This window comes from Heterodontus francisci, chromosome 18, assembly GCF_036365525.1.
Source record: "Heterodontus francisci isolate sHetFra1 chromosome 18, sHetFra1.hap1, whole genome shotgun sequence".
NCBI classification, from domain to species: Eukaryota; Metazoa; Chordata; class Chondrichthyes; order Heterodontiformes; family Heterodontidae; genus Heterodontus; species Heterodontus francisci.
In genome coordinates this window covers 57,562,401-57,581,858 of record NC_090388.1, presented here as the reverse complement: position 1 = coordinate 57,581,858, position 19,458 = coordinate 57,562,401, and the positions used below count along the sequence as shown (strand labels likewise).

General features: G+C 43.9%; 1 protein-coding gene across 5 annotated transcripts in view; it reads left to right on the top strand.

Annotated features, from left to right (window-relative positions):
• Positions 1 to 19,458, top strand: part of LOC137379655 (structural maintenance of chromosomes protein 1B-like) — a 167,302-nt gene that overhangs the window by 50,244 nt on the left and 97,600 nt on the right. For all 5 annotated transcript variants that reach the window (XM_068050802.1, XM_068050805.1, XM_068050806.1 and 2 more), the window contains exons 7-9: positions 9,728 to 9,868; positions 13,364 to 13,446; positions 16,354 to 16,561. In XM_068050802.1, coding sequence (XP_067906903.1) covers positions 9,728 to 9,868; positions 13,364 to 13,446; positions 16,354 to 16,561 — 432 coding nt within the window. The remainder of the gene's footprint in view (positions 1 to 9,727; positions 9,869 to 13,363; positions 13,447 to 16,353; positions 16,562 to 19,458) is intronic.

Below are 19,458 nucleotides of genomic sequence, written 5' to 3'. Positions count from 1 at the left end.
TGTTTGTCTTATATATAAATGATTTGTAGGAAAATGTAGCTGGTCTGATTAGTAAGTTTGCGGATGACACAAAGGTTGGTGGAGTTGCGGATAGTGATGAGGATTGTCAGAGGATACAGCAGGATATAGATCGGTTGGAGACTTGGGCGGAGAAATGGCAGATGGAATTTAATCCGGACAAATGTGAGGTAAAGCATTTTGGAAGATCTAATACAGGTGGGAAGTATACAGTAAATGGCAGAACCCTTAGGAGTATTGACAGGCAGAGAGATCTGGGCGTACAGGTCCACAGGTCACTGAAAGTGGCAACGCAGGTGGATAAGGTAGTCAAGAAGGCATACGGCATGCTTGCCTTCATCGGTCGAGGCATAGAGTATAAAAATTGGCAAGTCATGCTGCAGCTGTACAGAACCTTAGTTAGGCCACACTTAGAATATTGCGTGCAATTCTGGTCGCCACACTACCAGAAGGATGTGGAAGCTTTGGAGAGGGTACAGAAGAGGTGTACCAGGATATTGCCTGGTCTGGAGGGTATTAGCTATGAGGAAAGGTTGGATAAACTCGGATTGTTTTCACTGGAACGACGGAGGTGGAAGGGCGACGTGATAGAGGTTTACAAAGTTATGAGCGGCATGGACAGAGTGGATAGTCAGAAGCTTTTTCCCAGGGTGGAAGAGTCAGTTCCTAGGGGACATAGGTTTAAGGTGCAAGGGGCAAAGTTTAGAGGGGATGTGCGAGGCAAGTTCTTTACACAGAGGGTGGTGAGTGCCTGGAACCTGCTGGCGGGGGAGGTGATGGAAGCAGGTACGATAGCGACGTTTAAGAGGCATCTTGACAAATACATGAATAGGGTGGGAATAGAGGGATATGGTCCCCGGAAGTGCAGAATGTTTTAGTTTAGACAGGCATCAAGATCAGCGCAGGCTTGGAAGGCCGAATGGCCTGTTCCTGTGCGGTACTGTTTTTTGTTCTTATGACAGACTGGTCAGAAAAGTAAAGCCCATGGGATCCAAGAGCAAGTTGCAATTTGGATCCAAAATTGGCTCAGTGGCAGGAAGCAAAGATTAATGGTCTATGGGAGTGTTTGTTACCGGAAGGCTGTTTCCAGTGGGGTTTTACAGGGCTCAGTACTAGGTCCCTTCCTTTTCGAGGTATATATCAATGATTTAGACTTAAATGTAGGGGGCATGAATAAGAAGTTTGTAGATGATTCAAGAATTGGTCGTGTGGTTGGTAGTGAAGAAGAAAGCTATAGACTGGAGGAAGATATCAATGGACTGGTCAAGTGGACTGAAAAGTGGCAAATGGAATTCAGTCTGGAGAAGTGTGTGATAATAGATTTGGGGAGGACAAACAAGGCAATGGAATACAATATAAATAGTACAATACTGAGAAGCGTAGAGGAACAGAGGGATCTTGGAGTGTATGTCTGCAGATCTCTGAAGGTAGCAGGAGAGAGATTAGGTGGTTAAGAAGGCATAGGGAATAATTTCCTTTATTTGTCGAGGCATAGAATATAAGAGCAGGGAGGTTATGCTAATCCATTTAGATTACAGCTAGATTACTGCATACAATTCTGATCACATTACAGGAAGGATATGATTGCACTAGAGAGGGTACAGAGGAGATTTAACAGGATGTTGCCAGAAATGGAGAATTTTAGCTATGAGCAAAGATTGGATAGGTTGGAATTGTTTTCTTTGGAACAGAGGAGGCTGAGGGGAGTTTTAATTGAGGTGTATAAAATTATGAGGGTCCTAGATAGAGTGGACAGGAAAAACCTAATTTCCTTAGCAGAGAGGTCAATAACCACGAGGCATAGTGCTAAGTAATTGGTAGAAGGATTAGAGGGGAGTTCAGGAGAATTGTTTTCACCCAGAGGGTGGTGGAGGTCTGGAACTCGCTGCCTGAAAGGGTGATAGAGACAGAAACCCTCATCGCATTTAAAAAGTAGTTGTATATGCACTTGAGCACTATAAGTGTCAAGAAAACTGTGGTCATGGGACAAGGTATTGCATCTGTGCCCTGATCACTCTAAGTAACACTCCACTGGAAGTGGTTAGCAAATTCTGCTACCTTGGGTCCATGGTGACAGTCAGTCTGTCCCTTGATGCAGAGCTCGATACACTCATCGGGAAAGCAGTTACCACCTTTGGCCGACTCACGAAATGCGCATGGGATAACACCAAGCTGACCCTTAGGACCAAGCTGATGGTTTATAAGGCCTGTGTTCTCAGCACCTTGCTGTATGGCTACAAGGAAAAAAATAGCTTAATAATTTCTATCATCGCTGTCTAAGGCTCATTATGGGGATAGCCTGGCAGGATAAAATCACAAATGCAGCAGTACTCTCAAAGGCAGAGCTCCCAAGTGTGTTGCTACTAATCAAACAGAGGTACCTTTGGTGGATCAGACACATCCGCCGGATGGAAAACGGTTGCGATCCCAAGGACTTTATGGTGAGGTAGCCGAGCCCAGACGACCAGTAGGGTGCCCAAAGTTCCGCTTCACGGATGCTTGCAAGTGTGACATGAAGGCCCTAAATGTCGACTACCTGGGAGTCATGCGCTGGTGAAAGAGGGAAATGGCGACACAAACTGTGGATTGGTGTGCACTATCACAATGACTACTTACTACAGCAGCTTGGTAACAGGTGCTAACGTAAAAAAAACAAGTTTACAGCGTCACTTGGCAGCTTCGTGTGTGGCAATTGTGGCAGAACCTGCCTTTACAGCCATCAGCAAAAGTGCACCAAGAGAAGACACCCCACCTATATAAAACGCTGTTTAGGCCACAGCTGGAGTACTTTGTGCAGATCTATCCACCGCACTATAGGAAAGATGTGAATGCACTAGAGAGGGAACAGAGGAGATTTGCGAGGATGTTGTCTGGGCTGGAGAATTTTAGTTATGAACACGATTGGATAAACTAGGGTTGTTTTCTTTGGAGCAGAGGAGGCTGAGGAGAGACCTAATTGAAGTGAATAAAATTATGAGGGGTGTAGATAGAGTGGATGGGAAGCCTCTATTCCTCTTGGTTGAGGGTTCCATAACCAGAGGCATAGATTCAGGGTAGGAGGTTTAGAGGGGATTCGAAGGGTATTTTTTTCACCCAGAGAGTGATAGGGTTCTGGAACTCACTGCCTGAAAGGGTGGTAGGGGCAGAAACCCTCACAACATTTAAAAAGTACTTAGATATATACAAGGCTATGGAACAAGAGCTGGAAAGTAGGATAAGGCTGGATGACGACATGTCGGCTGGTGCAGACACAATGGGCCTAGTAACCGCCTTCTGTAGATTTCTGAGGTAGGTATGCCATTACTGTCATTCCAATCTGTTAGATTACAAAGCAAGCCAATCCAACAGCAGTCAGGAGTACCATTTTGCATGGAATTCATTTCCTAAAGCATTGGGCTGGAATTTGCGATCGGGGTGAACAAGGGGTGCTCGCCATTTATTACACTTACATTGCCTGCAGACTATCGTGGTGCTTTGCACTGAAATTTGCTGTGAGTAAAAAGTTATTTTGGTGAGCGGCCTCCACAAGAGATCTGGATCTGTGTGTATCTCCTTAAATCAGTTTGAACAATTCCTGAGCAGCGCAGGAAGTATAAATTAGAATATTTAATTCAATGTCAAATCAGGTACAGAAAGTGAAATGAAGAGAGGGAAGGAAAGGTGGAATTACAGGAGATGAAAGACAGAGATGCATTACATCTTCGGATTCATGATGTTAGCTGAACCCTTTGATGGGTAGCATGTAAATTTGCCAAGCCTCTATGCTTCTGATGGTTACAGGATTTGAGATTTGTTACAAGAAAATGTGGGGGGAATTTTAATGAGGGTGAGTGTGTGGGGCTGAAATCCAGGAAAAATGCAAGTGCGTCTGGAAGCCAGCTTCTGCATTTCACTCCAGCACGTTGGACTGGATGCATGCTACTCCCTCGGGAGAGGTGGATTGTTAATTTCAATTTGTTATTTGCTCAATTAGAGTGATAGTATTGTAGGTTTTTCAGTTTACCTTTGGCTCCACGAGTTTCATAGACTTCTTGGAACTTAGCAGTGAAAGCAAGACGAGAATACAGCAGCAATTGAAGGGGCTAAATCCATGACGGAAATAAACCAATAGTACTGAGTAATCACACTTGCTTGCATGAAAGGGTATGTTTACTGTACTTGTACTGATAGGTTGCTTTGCACATTTTGGAGGTGTCCTCTACACTTTAGAGGTTCGGTGGTCTGACCTATCAGATCAGCATGGTTGGCACTGCGTTGTCTTTGGATCTCTCATGAGAACCAAGATGGCCATCAGGAGCAGCAATACCTGCACCAGCAGCAGCAGGATCTACACCAGCAACAGCCTGCTGCTCAGAGACCTGAAGCTCCACAGGAGAGAGGGGATCAGCAGAGAGGTGCAGCTTGCAGGAGTCCATACCTAGCATGCAAGGTTTATAGGCAGAGGATAAGTTTCCTGGATATGTCAGAACGTTGGTATCTGATGAAGCTCAGAATGGCGTGTCAGGTGGTGGCAGACATTTGCAGCCTGCTGGAACAAGACCTTCTGCCAACTAGAGCTGGTGACTATGCTTTACCAGTGGCTGTCTAAGTCACCACTGCCCTCAATTGTTTTGCCTCTGGATCCAGGGAGCTCCATGGCTCATCCAGTGACATTTTCAGGATCTCACAGTCAGCAGCAGCACAGCTGCATAAGACTGATTGCTTCTTTGCCAGGACCAGCAAATATGTGAACTTCACTCGCAGTGACATGAGTCAAAATGAGTGGGCACTCGGGTTTGCAGCTCTGACTGGCTTCCCACAGGTGCAGGCTGTCATTAACTGCACACGTGGCAATTAAGGCACTCATAGGTCACCCAGGGATGTTCATCAACTCTATCGGCCTCCATTCCATTAATGTGCAGCTGGTGTGCAACCACAAGAAGATCTTTACGCAGGTGTGCGCAAGATTCCTGGGCAGCTGCCATGGTGCTTTTATCTTCCAGCAGTCCATTCTCCCTGATCGCTTCACACCTTGAAGCAGAATTATCGGCTGGTTGCTTGGAGATAGGGGATATGCGCTTAAAATGTGACAGATGCTGCTTCTCAGAAAACTGAGGAATGAGGCCCAGGAGTGATACTATGAATACCATATGACCACCAGGTGTGTCATGGAAAAAACCATTGGCATGCTGAAGATCCACTTCAGATGCCTGGACAGATCTGGTGCGTCCATCAGTATGCACCAGCCAGAATGGTTGTGGTGTGCTGCACTCTGCACAACATTGCAGAGCAGTGAAGTTTGGACCTACAGGAGAAACAAGATGCAGAGCACAGAACATGTTCAGACGATTCTGAGAAGGAGGAGGAAGATGACGAGAGAAAATGAAGAAGCGGAATACAATGCCGAAAGTGCATCACCAGCACCGCACACAGGCTGCCCTCATTATTGCGATATTCACTTAGATTCCACCATTGCACCCATCTAACAATCAAATGCAGAAGCCCCCACCCCACCAATATCACTAACCCAAAGCAGTCCTGTAGACAACCAAGCCTCCCTTTCATATTCTTATGTCAATTTTCCATTCATCATCGTACACCAAAAAGGTCACTTTCCAGTCAGCAACCAAGAATAGGTAAGATGGGAAAGCGATGCAAAAGAATATTTATGAGGCTTGCACAAAACAGAAATGTAACATTTTAACAATGTGTAACACAACTTTGTGGATACCTTTGTGCAACTACAAATCTTTACTCTTCCTAGTACTTCTACATTTTGCAACCCTTGTGGCTTCTGCAGAGGGACAGGCAGGCTGCTCAGATTCCTGCTTTGACTGCTGAGATGTATTTGGTTTTTGGAGCCCATAAGATCCCTGCCAAAAACTGCTCCACCTGCAGCTCTCAGCCACTGGGACATGAGACAACATTTGGGTTACCGATTGGGGTGGGGAAGAGCCAACCGGTGAGAAGTGGAAGCACTTTGAGCCAAGTCCCCATTTCTATGCCCCCTTTTACGTCATCCCTCTCATGGCTGAACTACACTGTTCTGCTAGCAATGGGCTGGAGAGAACAGGTTGCCTCACATCAGTGGGGTGATGAACGGCCAAGGCTGGGATATCATTGATATAAAAACAAGAAATGCTGGAAATACTCAGCAGGTCTGGCAGCATCTGTGGAGAGAGAACCAGAGTTAACGTTTCAGGTCAGGATATCATTGATCCAATTTTTCCCATTAGGGAAGGCTTGCATGCACTTGTGGGATTGCCACATTTGATGGTCCTTGCAGGTGGCGACTCTTTCCATGGACGAAGACACCATTGCACAGGCCTCCGACATTATGCCACTCATACTTGAGGCAGTCTGTTCCAATCTCTCTGCAAGCTGGAACACCCACCAGTTCATTGCAAATTGTTTGCTGCTTTTTCAGAAGTATCCTGTTCATGGATGACTATTAGGGTACAGCATCTGCATCCAGCTGAGCAGAGCTTGGAGCCTCCTGAGCATTCTGACATGGACTCAGTGCTGTCCCTTTCTCCACCATCTGCTCTTGCTCACTTGTGATGTGTGGGTCAGCAGGTGAAAACTAAATATTTGCCTCACTGATCCCATTGAACTGAGTATCTGAGCCAGTGCATGGTATGCATGAATTCTGTGACAGTGCACCCTCAGAGTGAGTGTCCTCTGAGGAGTCTTCGTTGTCATTGGTCAGCGGGACCACCTCTTAACGTATTAAAGCCCTGTGGGAGATAGACATGAATGAATACTGTCGAGGTAAAAGTATTATGCACATGATCGTATTTCACTTGCTGTTGACCTGAAGTCACCTATCTCCGAACATCCGATCACCAGGCACACTGAGGCTCCGTTGATTTCCAGCACCACCACCCCTGCACTTGTTAGCTGTAAGATAGCTGGAGGGCCAGCTCCAGTTCTCTGACTGTCCCTTAGGTTCTATACTCTTTTCTGTAAGGACAAAAGGAAGAGACCTGTGCGAGAGAGTTATGACATGTTGAACGGATGGATGGATGGAGTGTGTTTGTTGATGATGACTGAGGAGAGGCATGACACTACAAAAGGATGAGGGTGAGCATCAGTTATGGTTGGAAAGACAGAGGGATGAGTGTACCTGCAAGGTAAATTGGTGCGATGACTGATGTGCTGCAATGGGCTTGAGAAGGCAGAGTGAGGGGGTTGGGGTGACATGCATGTCAGGATATAATAGAATGTATCATTGCTCTACCCTTTCCTGCCTGGCTCAGGCCATTGAATTATATGCTAATCATAGCACCACGTTACTACTGTTGACCTTGTGCCACCTCCAACCATACCTTCTTGGGGTCCCCAGCTAACTTCTTTCTCCCATTGCTAGGGAACAGTATGGGATATAAGAACATATGAAAAAGGGTCAGGAATAAGCCAGTTGGCCCCTCGAGCCTGCTCCACCATTCAATAAGATCATGGCTGATCTGATCGTGGCCTTATCTCCACTTTCCAGCTCCACCCATCCCTCCCCCAATAACGCTAGACTCCCTTGTAGATCAAAAATCTGTCTAACTCAGCCTTGATTATATTCAATGACCTAGCCTCCACTGCTCTCTGGGGAAGAGAATTCCAAAGATTAACAACCCTCTGAAGGAAGAAGTTCCTCCTCATCTCTGTCTTAAATGGGGACAGCTTATTTTAAACTGTGTCCCTAGTTCTGGATACCCCCATGAGGAAAAACATCTTCTCAGCATTTACCCTGTCAAGCCCCCTCAGCATCTTATATGTTTCAATAAGATCACCTCTCATTTTTCTAAACTCTGATGAGTACAGGCCCAATCTGCTCAACCTTTCTTCATAAGACAACATCATCATCTCAGGAATCAGCCAACTGAACCTTCTCTGAACTGCTTCCAATGTAAGTATATCCCTCCTTAAGTAAGGAGACAAAAACTGTACACAGTACTCTGGATGCGGTCTCACCAATGCCCTGTACAGTTGTAGCAAGACTTCCCTACTTTTATACTTTATTCCCTCTTGCAGTAAATGCCAACATTCCATTGGCATTCCTAATTACTTGCTATACCTGCATGCTAACTTTTTGTGATTCATATACAAGGACACAAAGGTCCCCCTGTACTGCTGCATTCTGCAGTGTCTTTCCATTTAAATAATATTCTGCTTTTCTATTTTTCCCACCAAAGTGGACAACCTCACATTTTACCACATTATATACGCCATCTGCCAAATTTTTGTCCATTTATTTAACCTATCTCTATCTCTTTGCAGACGCTTTTTGTCCTCCTCACAACATGACATACTGCTGCGCCAGGCAGCACATCCAGACAGGCCCTACTGAATCAAGTAGACTCCATTATGGAACTCTCTGTTCTTTAGCTCCCAACTCTGAACTCCTTCAAATTTTGCATGTTTAGAGTTTCCCTTTAAATGCTGGAGTTGATATTGTGTCATGCAAGTTGTCATCATGCCCACTGGCGCTAATTGGTCAGGAAACCAGGAAATCATTTTGTAGTGCAGTGGTTGAGTTAAAAAGCCACTGACAGGCACGCTGCACTGGCTTCTGGGGTGTTTGTGCGCTACCCGCCAGCCCCACCTCCCCTGACCCCGCCACTCCTAGCATGTCACAAACTTAAAATCCAGCCCAATTCTTCTTGATAAGTACATATACTTTTTGATAAAGGGTGCATAATTAGAAAATGCCTACTATCAGATCAGTGAACTGAGTCATGGCAGTCAGTTTTTGTGATTTACTTATATTTTCTTGGCATGTAGCATGGTTTTATCTGATGTTAAAGAATCTTGTAAACATATTGAAACAAATACTTTTCAGAACCCTTGAACTGATAGTATTGAGTGGTAGAAAACACTCAGTAATTTTTGATAATCTATTGCCATAATTATTAGAACAAAGAACAAAGAAAATTACAGCACAGGAACAGGCCCTTCGGCCCTCCAAGCCTACGCCGATCCAAATCCTCTATCTAAACCTGTCGCCCATTTTCTAAGGGTCTGTATCTCTTTACTTCCTGCCCATTCATGTATCTGTCTAGATACATCTTAAAAGACGCTATCATGCCCGCGTCTACCACCTCCGCTGGTAATGCGTTCCATGCACCCACCACCCTCTGCGTAAAGAACTTTCCACGCATACCCCCCCCTAAACTTTTCCCCTTTCACTTTGAACTCGTGACCCCTTGTAATTGAATCCCCCACTCTGGGAAAAAGCTTCTTGCTATCCACCCTGTCTATACCTCTCATGATTTTGTACACCTCAATCACCTCCGTCTTTCTAATGAAAATAATCCTAATCTACTCAACCTCTCTTCATAGCTAGCGCCCTCCATACCAGGCAACATCCTGGTGAACCTCCTCTGCACCCTCTCCAAAGCATCCACATCCTTTTGGTAATGTGGCGACCAGAACTGCACGCAGTATTCCAAATGTGGCCGAACCAAAGTCCTATACAACTGTAACATGACCTGCCAACTCTTGTACTCAATACCCTGTCCGATGAAGGAAAGCATGCCGTATGCCTTCTTGACCACTCTATTGACCTGCGTTGCCACCTTCAGGGAACAATGGACCTGAACACCCAAATCTCTCTGTACATCAGTTTTCCCCAGGACTTTTCCATTTACTGTATAGTTCACTCTTGAATTTTATCTTCCAAAATGCACCAGTATTGTTTTATTTACTTATTAAACTTGATTTTTATCTGGTTTTACAGATTCAGCAATATAAAGAACTGAAGGAATTGGTGAGGAAACAAGTGTCCGCAGTGGCCCAGATGCTGGAGAAGCTGCGACGGGAACAAAAGGCTGATCGGGACAAGCTGGAACTGGATCAAAGAAACTATAAAGATTTGGAAGTAATCAGCTAAAATTTGCACATAAAAGATACATCACCTAGTTTTGCCACTTAAATGCAGAAAGTAATCAATGCTCCAAACTAATTACTAAACAAAGAACAGTTCAGGTGCTGATTAATAGGATTAGTGCAAATTTGTCAAAAACTTCTATTAAATGACTAAACCTGGAAGTCATTTTTTAAATTTTGAATTGTGTTTCACTTCTGTTTCCTAACTTACTACTTATTTTTAAAAATTACATCTGCTCAGACTTACTCAGAACCATACCTTCTGTTGTGATTTTTTGTAGTACTTTTGTGACTTTTCCCCGACTATAAATTCCTATGTCCACATTAATAATGGAAAAGCTCTATGAAAGACTGACTCTGGTCTCTTGATTTTGCTATATTACCTTTACCCCATAAATTGTGCAAAATACTTGAAAATTTTTATCTGCCAATTCAAAACTTGTTGTTGATCTGAATCCTGGTCTGGATCCTTTCTGCAACCTGAAAACTGTCTGCAGCCCGAGTCAGATGCTGCTTTCCACCTGTGACTGTCACCTCTTTTCATTATAAATTCCTACGTCCAGATTTGTAATGGAAGGTGCATATGCAAACTTGTGTTCTAATTACACCTTCCTGCCATTGGTGGGGATGTAGCCAGCTCCTCAGTTTATACTGCAGGGAAACTGTTATGCACCGTCCAACTCAATTTGTCTGCTTCCAAACTGACATTAATGTTGCTGTAAGTAATGTCAAGTCAAGGTATTGTATAGAACAAAAGACAGAAAGTTTGAGTTTAAAATGGGCATTAAAATACATTTCTGTGTCCTTGTTCAATTAATCTCTGACTTCACTTGAAGATAGGACTGCCAAACCTCCCAGAACGGAGTACATATCTCCCAAGTATTGCTACTTGCAGCCCGGGCGATCTCAGTTTAAATTTTCCTCCTCTGGCCCAGTGACATCACTGCCAAGGGAGCTGGAATTGGCTGGTGTTTCAGGAACAATCGGGAGGTGGGATTCCGGGCAATTTAGGAATCGGGATAGCCCTGAGTATCGAGGCAAACTCACGAGTCAGGAAGCAGTGGGGTCGGGGTCGGGGGAATGCGAACCTCCGAAGTCAGGGGCAAGCTCAGAGAGAGGGAGACTGCAAAATTGGGGGCTTGGGGAAAGAGAAGAGATTGGAGGCTGAGGGAGGTTGGAGCGTATGCAGGAGGCAGAGAGGGAAACTGAGGAATGAATTGGGTGTGGGGATCAATATTTTCTCAGAGCTGAGAACAGCATCAACGTGGTGATTAGACATGACACCGAGAGAGGAGCAACCAGTAAAGGGGTGAGTGAAACCTGGGGACTTTATTGTGGGTAAATAGGGAGGGAGAACCAAGGAAGAAGGAAAGAACTCAGGGCAATCAGACCATAGGATACTGCACCATATTGAGACAAACAAGACTGTCATTTAAAAGGGAATAGGAGAAATGTTAAAAAAGGAGGAAATTAAAACGGTCTGGGAGGAATGGGGTTACAGGAGAGAGTGCCAGCAGCGGTTAGGGCACTAGGGGCCAAATGGCCTCCAGTGGTGTCATTTGTACCATTCTATTAAAATTCTCCTTTATTGAGACTGAGCCCAAGGAGTAGTTTAGACCTGTTGGTGCTGAGCTGAGTATAGGACAATGTGCCCTGTGAGAAGTGCCCAAATGTCACGTCCACAGCTTTTTGTGTGATTTCTCGGTTTGATTCAGATCATTCTGTACCAGCCTGTGTTGACATATGATCAACTCTAACTTGGGCTCCCAGTTCAGAATTTTCACCTTCACACAGAACTCAAGTCCAAGCAAATACAAGAGAGATGGGGTTTATTAAAAGTAGCATTGACAGGGGAGCCTTACTGGACATTGTGCTGGGGGTGGGGGGTGGGTGGGGTTCTGGCTTTGGTTTCAGGATGACAATCAGTGGGTTATACAATTACTTCTAGTTACAGGTAGGATATTGGGGTGTTATACCTATTATTACCACTTAAATATAGACTATCAGTGAGTTACTGTCTTATTGTTGGCTGAGGGAAATCTGGGTGTCACCAGTATTACTATTAGCTATCAATGCAATTTCAGTGAATTATTATTAGTTATTAGTGGAATCAAAGTTCCTCCCATCTCTGCTTCCCCCCTATGAATCGCAGCCATCTTTATCCGCACATGTCTCTTGATTTTTGGAAATTCTTGCAAAGCAGCTGCTGGCACAAAAGCAAGAGCAAAGATACTAAACTGCAAGGGACCTGACCTCAATAAGGTAAATGCAATAACATTTGCAGACGTAATGTGATCTGATAACACGTGATCAGATGTCGTGTGATTAAACCTCTAGGAATTCCTCTAACAAGAGTTGACAAAGATACCTGAAGATTACTCCTGGTCTTAATTCCCATGTGCAATGCCATAAGTTTAAAATTATCAGTAACAGAATGAGGAGAGAGGTTAGCAGAAATGTATTTACATTGATTGTTGCAGCATGGAATACTTTGTCATAGAGAGTAGTTGAGGCAGAGCCTATTGCATCTTTTAAGGGAAAATTGGATAAATGCTTGAAGCAAAGAAAAATACACAGCAATGGCGAGAGAGTTGGGTATTGCTTTAGCAAATAGCTGGCACAGGCACTATGGACTAAATGGCCTCCTGTCCTCTAAAACTACATGGTTTTCTGTTAATGTGTCAGCCTTGGCTCAGTGGTATTATTCTTGAGTCAGAAGATCATGGGTTCAAGTCCCATTCCAAGACTTGAGCAAGTAAGTCTAGGCTGGCACTTCAGTGCAGTATTGAAGGAGTGCTGTACTGTCAGAGGTGCAGTCTTTCATTTGAAATGTTAAACCTAGGCCCCATCGTTTCAGCTGGGTATTGAAATGACTCATGGCACTATTCATAGATCGGGGAGCTGTCCCAGTGTTCTGAGCAACATTCATCCCACAATCAACACTTAAAATAGATAGTCTGAACATTTATTTCATTGTTGTTTGTGGAACCTTGCTGTGTGCAAATTGGTTGTCATATACCCTACATTACAACAGTGACACTTCAAAAGTATTTCATAAGCTGTAAAATGCTTTGAAGTGTCCTGAAATCATGAGCTACGCTATAAAACTGCAAGATCTTTCTTAATAATTCAGTCATTTGTCAGTACAAGAATAATCAAGGCCACTAATTTACAGATTTCAGAAAATGCAAGTTCAATCTCCATAACACACAAGATCACTGCACAGTTGCTGTGTACAGTGGAAAATACTATTTTAGCGTTTATATATAATGATGGCAGCTCTGTTAGAGATTAGTGCTGGACAGAAATTAAGATTTTGATCTGGAGACTGAAAAGTAGAATTGAAAACAGTGATAAAGTTGAGAACTGGTCTCTGAAGCTACATTTACTTCCCAGGATTACTTTCACTTTACTTATCCATTTTCATCAAAATAAATTCAATATCAAATGATGAAAATATTAATGTATAGTCACTTTTTATTTTCAGATTCGAATTAAGCACACAGAACTGGAAATAGAAGATTATATGAAAAGAATAGAAAAGTTGGAAGAATATATTAATACTTGCAAGTAAGTCTTCAGCCATAAGAAATATAACTTATTTTCCTTGAGCAGTAGATCTTTTATCAAGTTAGTTCAAAGATTTATGTCACATGGAAATTCTAGGACTGATTGATTTCTGTTGCATAAATTATAGCATACTCCTGATATCTCAATGTCATCTTTTTCAGTACAAAATATTGGTATCCAATCATTTGAATTAAACAACATAATTAAGAAGGCAAGTTGGGAATTTGGTGCCAAGAAGCACCTGAATCATTAGATAATTTGAATTAAAAGGAGTAAACCGTCAACAAAAGCAAGACAGCAAGTGGTAATAGCTTAAATGATACGTCCAAATGAATCTCATAACCAAAATGAGGGGAAAAAATCATGTGTTGACTTTGGTGCCAAATTGAATCAGTGGGATTTACTGAATGCAGAAAAGAAGTACATGTCAAATTAAAGGTGCAAATAAAGAACAAGGCTTCATGAAGCTTGACTACTTACTTTCAATTGGTTCTGCCCTTGCAGAACTATTCACTAAATATTTGTGCCTCGTTTTAAAATGTAATGTTTTCTACCTCTTTACACCCCTCTGAATAACATAATTTCCCATTTAAGTAATTGGACTGAAGACTTGCTTCCCAGTCCACTACCAATGCTGCTGTTTTCAGTGAAGCAGTATGATCACTATTGCATACTCAGGGATGTTGTGAATTAGGTACTGGCTTTCCACTGAGGTCTTAGAGAGCATGAAGCATACTCCATTCGAGAATACAACCAGGAAGCAGTTCAGGCATTTGGGCCCTCCACACCAATTGTGCATTTTTCTTCTTCTTTGGCCTCCTTGTCTTGAGAGACAATGGGTAAGCGCTTGGAGGTGGTCAGTGGTTTGTGAAACAGCGCCTGGAGTGGATATAAAGGCCAATTCTAGAGTGACAGGCTTTTCCACAGGTGCTGCAGATAAAATTGGTTGTCAGGGCTGTTACACAATTGGCTCTCCCCTTGCGCTTCTGTCTTTTTTCCTGCCAACTGCTAAGTCTCTTCAACTCGCCACACTTTAGCCCCGCCTTTATGGCTGCCTGCCAGCTCTGGCGATCACTGGCAACTGACTCCCACGACTTGTGATCAATGTCACAGGACTTCATGTCGCGTTTGCAGACGTCTTTAAAGTGGAGACATGGTCAGCCGGTGGGTCTGATACCAGTACGAGCTCGCTGTACGATGTGTCCTTGGGGATCCTGCCATCTTCCATGCGGCTCACATGGCCAAGCCATCTCAAGCGCCGCTGGCTCAGTAGGGTGTATATGTTGGGGATGTTGGCCGCCTCAAGGACTTCTGTGTTGGAGATACGGTCCTGCCACCTGATGCCAAGGATTCTCTGAAGGCAGCGAAGATGGAATGAATTGAGAAGTCATTCTTGGCTCACATACGTTGTCCAGGCCTCGCTGCTGTAGAACAAGATACTGAGGACACAGGCTTGATACACTCGGACTTTTGTGTTCCGTGTCAGTGCGCCATTTTCCCACACTCTCTTGGCCAGTCTGGACATAGCAGTGGAAACCTTTCCCATGCGCTTGTTGATTTCTGCATCGAGAGACAGGTTACGTGATAGTTGAGCCTAGGTAGATGAACTCTTGAACCACTTCCAGAGTGTGGTCGCCGATATTGATGGATGGAGCATTTCTGACGTCCTGTCCCATGTTGTTCTTTTTCTTGAGGCTGACGGTTAGGCCAAATTCGTTGCAGGCAGCCGCAATCCTGTCAATGAGTCTCTGCAGACACTCTTCAGTGTGAGATGTTAATGCAGCATCGTCAGCAAAGAGGAGTTCCCTGATGAGAACTTTCCGTACTTTGGTCTTCACTCTTAGACGGGCAAGGTTGAAGAACCTGCCACCTGATCTTGTGTGGAGGAAAATTCCTTCTTCTGAAGACTTGAATGCATGTGAGAGCAGCAGGGAGAAGAAGATCCCAAACAGTGTAGGTGCGAGAACACAGCCCTGTTTCATGCCACTGAGGACAGGAAAGGGGTCTGATGAGGCGCCTCTATGCTGAATTGTGCCTTTCATATTGTCCTGGAATGAAGTGATGATACTTAGTAGCTTTGGTGGACATCTGATCTTTTCTAGTAGTCTGAAGAGACCACGTCTGCTGACTAGGTCAAAGGCTTTGGTGAGATCAATGAAAGCAACGTAGAGGGGCATCTGTTGTTCGCGGCATTTCTCCTGTAGCTGGCGAAGGGAGAACAGCATGTCAATGGTGGATCTCTCTGCTCGAAAGCTACACTGTGCCTCAGGGTAGACATGCTCAGCCAGCTTCTGGAGCCTGTTTCAAGCGACTCAAGAGAAGACTTTCCCCATTATGCTGAGCAGGGAGATTCCACGGTAGTTGTTGCTGTCACCGCGGTCACCCTTGTTCTTATAGAGGGTGATGATATTGACATCGCGCATGTCCTGTGGTACTGCTCCCTCGTCCCAGCACAGGCAATTGTGCATTAGGCTCATTAAACCCTGACTTTCATGTAGATGAGGAGAGATTACCCCTAAATCTGCATGGAGCAGCTAAACAGTACTCTAAAGTTCTCATATAAATGTATATTGCAAAGAAGGCTTCGTCCCTTAAGTTGGAAATATGCTTGTGAAGAATACGTTACAGTTTTCAGTGCATCAATTTGCCACTCACTATCCAACTGTTGTTGGACAAGGGAAGGCAGGGAAACTTCTTTCTGCTTCTTAAAGTTGTGTGTCTCTTCCATGCCTGATTATCCAACAAGCAATGTTTGTGTGCTGATTTGCAGGGATTTTTGGACATCCCTCTCTGTTTGCCAATTCTGGAGTAGGAAGAGAATCAGCAGACAATTTTTGCGCTTTAGACTCTCCATCAGTGCCAACCATATGAGACTAGCCATCTAAGTGTAACTATTTTCAAAACTAGGGCTTCGCTGACTGAACAGAAACAACGTGAAGAAGAACTGACTAATGAAATAGAGAGTGCTAAGCTACGTATTGGTGAAGTCAGTGAAAAACTGAATAAGGTGGCTGGTGAGTTACAGAATGCAGGGATTGATCACCGTGAAGGGCACCGGCAGCAGAAGAAAGCTGAGGTCCTTGAGAGTTTCAAGCGCCTGTACCCAGATTCTGTGGTAAGTAGGGACTTATATATTGACAATTTATAATTGCACTTTTACAGTTAAAATGATTTCAAATGTTAATATAGGTGTTTTGGTTTTTTTCCCTATTCTAATAAGACAAATTTAATCAGATTTGTTTCATTTCTGGATCAACTTGTGACAAAGCTTTCTCTGTTCATAATTTGGATTTTACGTTCTGTTACTGCAATTCTAGGTTTCAAGCACAGATTGCTGTGCCTTGAAAACCAGATGTTAAGATTTCCACATAGTAAAATTATTTCCTCTGATTTTTTTCTAATTTGTTCATGGGATGTGGGTGTCGCTGGCAAGGCCAGCATTTATTGCCCATCCCTAATTACCCTTGAGAAGGTGGTGGTGGTGAGCCGCCTTCTTGAACCACTGGAGACCGTGCGGTGTTGATACACCTATGTTGCTGTTATTTAGGGAATTCCAGGATTTTGACCCAGTGATGTAAAAGGATTCCGATATATTTCCAAGTCAGAATGATGCCTGAGTTGGACAGGGACTTGCAGGTGATGGCGTCCCCATCTGCCTGCTGCCCTTGTCCTTCTGGATGGTAGAGGTTGGGGGTTTGGAAGGTGCTGTTAAGAGGCCTTGGTGAGTTGCCGCAGAGCATCTTATAGTTGGCAGGCACCGTTCTGTTGAAAGAAGAGTGGCGTAATGAAACCCTTACCTGCCCACAGGCTTTGTTATTGACCCCCATCATAAATTGTGGGAGCAAGATAATTTTCATGATTGTGGTAGCTCATTAACATCTTTATAGGCACTTCAGCAGTGCCAGCCCTGATCTACCCTTGTAAGGTGGAACAACCCACTGCTGCTCTGCCTAAGGTGCCTGCAGACCCTTTTCTTCCTGCTACTGAGCCAATTTTGGATTCAACTTGCCACTTTCCCTTGGAAACCATGAGCGTTTAATTTTCTGAACAGTCTGCCATGTGAGACCTCATCAAAAGCCTTTCTAAAATCCATGTAGACAACATCAAACATACTCTGGTCATCAACCCTCCTTGTTACCTCCTCAGAAAATTCAATCAAGTTAATCAGACACAAGCTTCCCTTAACAAATCCATGCCGACTGTCCTTAATTAATCTGTGCCTTTCTAAATGCTGATTTATACTGTCTTTCAGAATTTTTTCCAGTAATTATCTCACCACCAGGATTAGGCTGACTGGTCTGTTCTTGGGCTATCCCGTACTTCCTTTTTAAACAATGGTATAATGTTAGCGGTCCTCTGGCACCGTGCCTCTAGCCAGAGAGGATTGGAAAATGACAGTCAGAGCTTCCGCTGTTTCTTCCCTTGCTTCCCTTAGCAGCCTGGGATACATTTCATCTGGGTCTGATGATTTATCCACTTAATATTTCCTCCCTCACTATGTTTATCCCACCAGGTATTTGACACTCACTCTCTTGTCCCCCTCTTTTGTGAAAATTGATGCAAAGTATTCATTAAGAACCATGCCTACATCTTCCACCTTCACACATAGGTTACCTTTTTGATCTCTAATTGGCCCTATTCTTTCCTTCGTTATCCTCTTGCTCTTTATGTATTTTTGGGTTTTCCTTGATTTAACTTGCCAATATTTTTACATGCCGTCTCTTTGCTTTCATAATTTCCTTTTTAATTTCACCCTTGCATTTTCTATACTCCTTTAAACTGTTGACCCATTTTGCTTCAAGATCAGTTATCTATGCCTAGTTAAAGTTTGAAATCTTTCAGGTACATGAATTCCACTATAAGGCTTTTTAAAGGTACAAGAGTAGAATTCCTGTGGTAGCTTAGGAAATATCCCTTGATGTGTACACAGGGCAAACAGAAGCATCGTCCACAGCTGTACCACTGGAAAATGTCTGGACCAAAAAAAGGAAGGGGGGCGCGGTCAGGAATGCAGATGAAATCCAGTTCTGCACAATTTCCAGTTGCTTGACCCAAAATCCATCCCAATTGTGCTTCGACCCACATTGGAATTTCAGGCCCGTTGGCTATTCCAAAGGCTTCAAAAAAATTTGAAAAGAGCTTTTAATGGTTGCCTCTAACTAAAATGGGAAGAAATTACAAGACTTAATGTCACCTTCACTGTATCTGCTATTGTGAAGTGACGTTTGTCATTTCAGAGTGTACTATTTTCAGCAGAGTTGGAAAGATTTCTGAAAATTACTAGAAAAGGTAAATTTCTACATATCTGAACCATGGCATGCAACTTTGGGCTGGATTTTATGGTCCTGTAGAAGGCGGGATTTTTGGTGGGGGTGGTGGTGCCAGAGAATCCATGCGGAACCGTCTGCCACGGAACCCGATGCTGTAATGCTAGTTCTCGATTTTGTTGGGAGGCGGCATGATCATATCTGTTACATACTGTTTTGCATACATTTGAATGTCATTCACTGCCATCCTGCCAGGCATTCACAATTTTGTGCTTGACATGTGGCACTCGAGTGCCTTCAGTTTCACGTCTTTGAAAAGCTGGTGCCACCAAGTCGAGAGCCCTCTGTGTCTCGAGAGGGTAGGTAACTTTACCAGTGTTATCTAGGGATATTGCTGCTAAGCTCAATGTGCAAGTGGGTTGTGTGTGGGGTGGGGAACTCCGCAAGTGAATTGTCTGTGAGTGGCTTTTGTTGGCGGGACAGTACAGAACACTTGTGTTGGTATGGTCATGATGGCTCACACTTTTTGAAAGGTAGTGAGACCAACATCAATCCATACCATACAGCTAATGTGGGCATTCGGCTGTACCAAAATTAAAACATTTCTTTGCCCAGATAGGTGAATCACTGAAGCTTGGCGCCACCGTTGATCGGACATCTGCCATTGTTAGAAGGCTGCCCAGGGGGTTGCTTGCAGATAACAAAACATTTTGAGGAGCACAGAATTGTAGCCTCCGGAAGCTGA